Raw genomic sequence first — 3,497 nt, 5'->3', positions numbered from 1 at the left:
CTGGTGCCTCAGAGGATTTGGTATCGCTAAACAAAGCTGGACGGTGCTAGTGATTGGATCATGTCACTCACTAGAACCGTGAAAAATTATATCATATCCCTATTACTTGTGTTGCATTGTCTCCAGTATTGAACTTGCATCTTGGTTTTATGATAACTTGAAAGTACTTTCAAGTACTATACATCACTAGCATAGTCTCTAAAATTAAACTTGGACCGTCCGTTTCATGTTTAGTATATCGCTTCCAAATCATAATCATACGTGGAATATTTTCTATTGCTATAATTTATGTAGTGTCTAATATACTTAATTTATTAAGAAAGATATATATTTATTATTTGACAAATCATTGGCCAAAAAATCAACCTAGACTCAAGGCGTGGATCCACTTGTATTCACAGGGTACACAAAACACCGATTAAATTTTTATTTTTCAGTGATATATTATATATAGCAGTATATGTGACATTCTCTAATTTAATAAGTGCACATGCTGGGAACCCTAGTAGACTAATCCTACATATCTAATTATTTTTTTCCGATCTGTCACTGTCTGGGCTAGTAGACTCCTAGGATATATGCAAAGACAACCATGTGGTAACTAACACTAATATTTAAGCTTAGCTCTTCCCATACCTTGCTGAATGAGGTCGCCACTCCACCATGGCTAATTCTCACCAGTGCACCAGCGTCGCTTCCGAGCTGGAGGGGACGCTCCTCATCTCCGGCAACCTCTTCCCCTACTTCCTCCTTGTCGCCCTCGAGGCTGGAGGCCCGCTCAGGGCTGCCGCCCTGCTCGCCGTATACCCTGTCGTCGCCCTGCTGGGCGCCGCCTTCTCTGGCGACCGCTTCCCTCTCCTCGTCATGACCTTTGTGTCCACCGCCGGCCTCGGCATCGGCGAAGTGACGGCGGTGGCGAGGGCCACGCTGCCCAGGTTCTTCCTGAACGACCTCCGGGGCAGCGCGTTCCGCGCCTTGGTGCGCCACGCCGGCGAGAAGTACGTCGTGACGCGCCTGCCGAGGCTCATGGCGGAGCCGTTCGTGAGGGAGTACCTCGGCGCCGACGTCCGCGTCGTCGGTACGGAGCTGCGGATAGTCGGGAGGCGGTTCTCCGGCACGGTGGCCTCGCCGGGCGATACGACTGACGACCTGGGCCATGGAGCTCTGGTGACCCTTTTTGGGCGCGAACGGATCATCGACGTTGGCCTGTGCTCCGGCGCCGCGGGGGAACGGCAACCGACGTTCTTGCAGTTATGCCAGGAGCGCTGCGTGGTGTCCACGCCGGAGAAGGCGCCAGCGACGCCCTTGCCAAGGAGCGAGTACCTCCGGCCGCTGGTCTTCCACGACGGCCGCCTCGTCTGCCGGCCTGACCCGCTCCCCTGCCTCGCCATCGTCCTGTGGTTTCCACTCGGAGTGCTCCTGTCAGTGACACGCCTCCTCCTCGGCTTCCTCCCCCACGGCGCCGGCCTCCTCCTTTCCGCGGCCACCGGCTTCCAGATAAGTGCCGAGCTCGGCGCATTGGCGGCGGTGGACCGTCGGGGCACACTGTACGCGTGCAATCACCAGACGCTGATGGACCCGGTGATCCTCTCGACGGTGCTGCGCCGGAAGGTGACCGCCGTGACGTACAGCCTCTCCGGCTTCTCGGAGCTGATCGCGCCGATCCCGACCGTCCGGCTGACGCGCGACCGCAGCAGGGACCGTCAGATCATGCAGTCCGCGGTCGCGCACGGCGACCTGGTGGTCTGCCCGGAGGGCACAACCTGCCGGGAGCCGTACCTGCTCCGGTTCAGCCCGCTCTTCGCCGAGATCACCGGCGAGGTCACGCCGGCCGCCGTCCGGGCAGGCGGCGCCATGTTCCACGGCTCGACGGTGAGGGGGCACAAGTGGCTGGACTCCGTTTTCTTCCTCATGAACCCGGCACCGTGGTACGAGATCCGGCTCCTCGCACCGGTGGTCACCTGTGGCGGCAGCGCCGGCACGTCGAGCCGCGACGTGGCGAACAGCGTCCAGCAGATGATCGGCGACGAGCTTGGGTTCGAGTGCACGGGGCTGACGCGCAAGGACAAGTACCGGATGATCGCCGGCCACGACGGCGTCGACGCAAGGTCGTCGCCGTCGAAGCTGAGCTAAGTCTCAGCTTACAAATGTACACGTACGCAATGCCTGCAGTGCATCGCGGTTGTCGTGTCATACTGTTACGGTTCGTGGACTCGTGTTATTTTTTTCTCAGTTACAAGGACGCATGCCACACACTGCTCACGTTTACCACGCTGACGTACATACAAGTGTGACTCTTATCAAGCTAGATGTTAAATTTATGTAGCTCTAGCTCACACATTACTGTTAAAAATACTCGTATATGTAAAATTATTGTACTTGAAAGACATTACCGATTGCTTCATTGTGAGTGACATATGATGGAATATATAGTTCTTTGGTAGAATATTTTGGATTTCCTCTTTCTGTCTCATCGATATCCCACTTGTCAGCCTCACTACAAGTGGTTGGTTTTGGATGAGAACACATGGTTATCTGGTGATAGGGATGACAAGTTGGTAACCGATCGAGTCGGGTGCAAACGAAATCGAATCGTGTCCAACCCGAGATCCAATCGGGTTATTTGACCTGTGCCCGCGAAAGGTGATGGGTAAAATATTGTAGATGTGTTTGCACCCGTTGGGTACTCAAAACCCATAGGTTGCCCACATGTATTTGACAGCAACAACACCTTAATGTTAAACAGTCATTAACTCTTATGCAACTCTATTGTTTTACATGCTAGTCCAGATATCATGAGGATTACATACGAGGAATCATTCAAATATTATTCTAATTAATTATCAGGAGAATCATTATTTATAATCACAACCTCAACGATTAATCAAAATACCATCCCAATAATCCCGACACGTGTTTTATACCTAAAATCGGAACATGTGTCTTTCTAACATAAGCAATCATAATCAAACTTAATAAAGAGCGAGTAATTAAATTATAATACAAGTTCTTAATCATTTACAAGTTTAACAATTTACAGGAAACGAGATCTAAGAGGATACTAAAACTAATCAACTCCTAGCTAAAAGAGAAACTACGCTGCGGAAACAAAAGCTAAAGACAGTAAAAGATGGGTGAAGCCATATGCCCTTAGACTTCACCCCAAAAACGCGACTTCCGAGTAGTTGCCTACTCATTCCCGCCGCTAGCATCGGCGGGCGTGAAGTAGCCAAACACCGTTTCTTCCTCACCTGAAAAATCTATAGAGCAGCTAAGTACGAAGGTACTTACAAGACTTAATAAATATAGTGTACATATAAATAACCTGACTACAAAGATTACCCATTAAGCCATTAACAAGAAAAAAACCACAAGGTTAAGTAAAATATAAGTGCCCGCAACCTAGACACATGTGTGAGCAACTAAACTCAACCAACAACAAATACAATTATACCCTGCAATAACCAATTATACATAAATATAACTAGAACCATCAT

At 50.2% G+C, this 3,497-nt stretch overlaps 1 protein-coding gene across 1 annotated transcript; it reads left to right on the top strand.

Moving 5' to 3' along the window:
* Positions 1–608: 608 nt before the first annotated feature.
* LOC133898388 (glycerol-3-phosphate acyltransferase 7-like) lies at positions 609–2,404 on the top strand. The gene has a single exon (XM_062339065.1). The coding sequence runs from the start codon at positions 664–666 to the stop codon at positions 2,131–2,133; it is 1,470 nt and encodes a 489-aa protein (XP_062195049.1). The 5' UTR covers positions 609–663; the 3' UTR covers positions 2,134–2,404.
* The last annotated feature ends 1,093 nt before the right edge of the window (positions 2,405–3,497 follow it).

This window comes from Phragmites australis, chromosome 18 (genome assembly GCF_958298935.1).
Source record: "Phragmites australis chromosome 18, lpPhrAust1.1, whole genome shotgun sequence".
Taxonomy (NCBI): domain Eukaryota; kingdom Viridiplantae; phylum Streptophyta; class Magnoliopsida; order Poales; family Poaceae; genus Phragmites; species Phragmites australis.
Note: the sequence above shows the minus strand (reverse complement) of the source record. Positions and strands in the feature narration are given on the sequence as shown.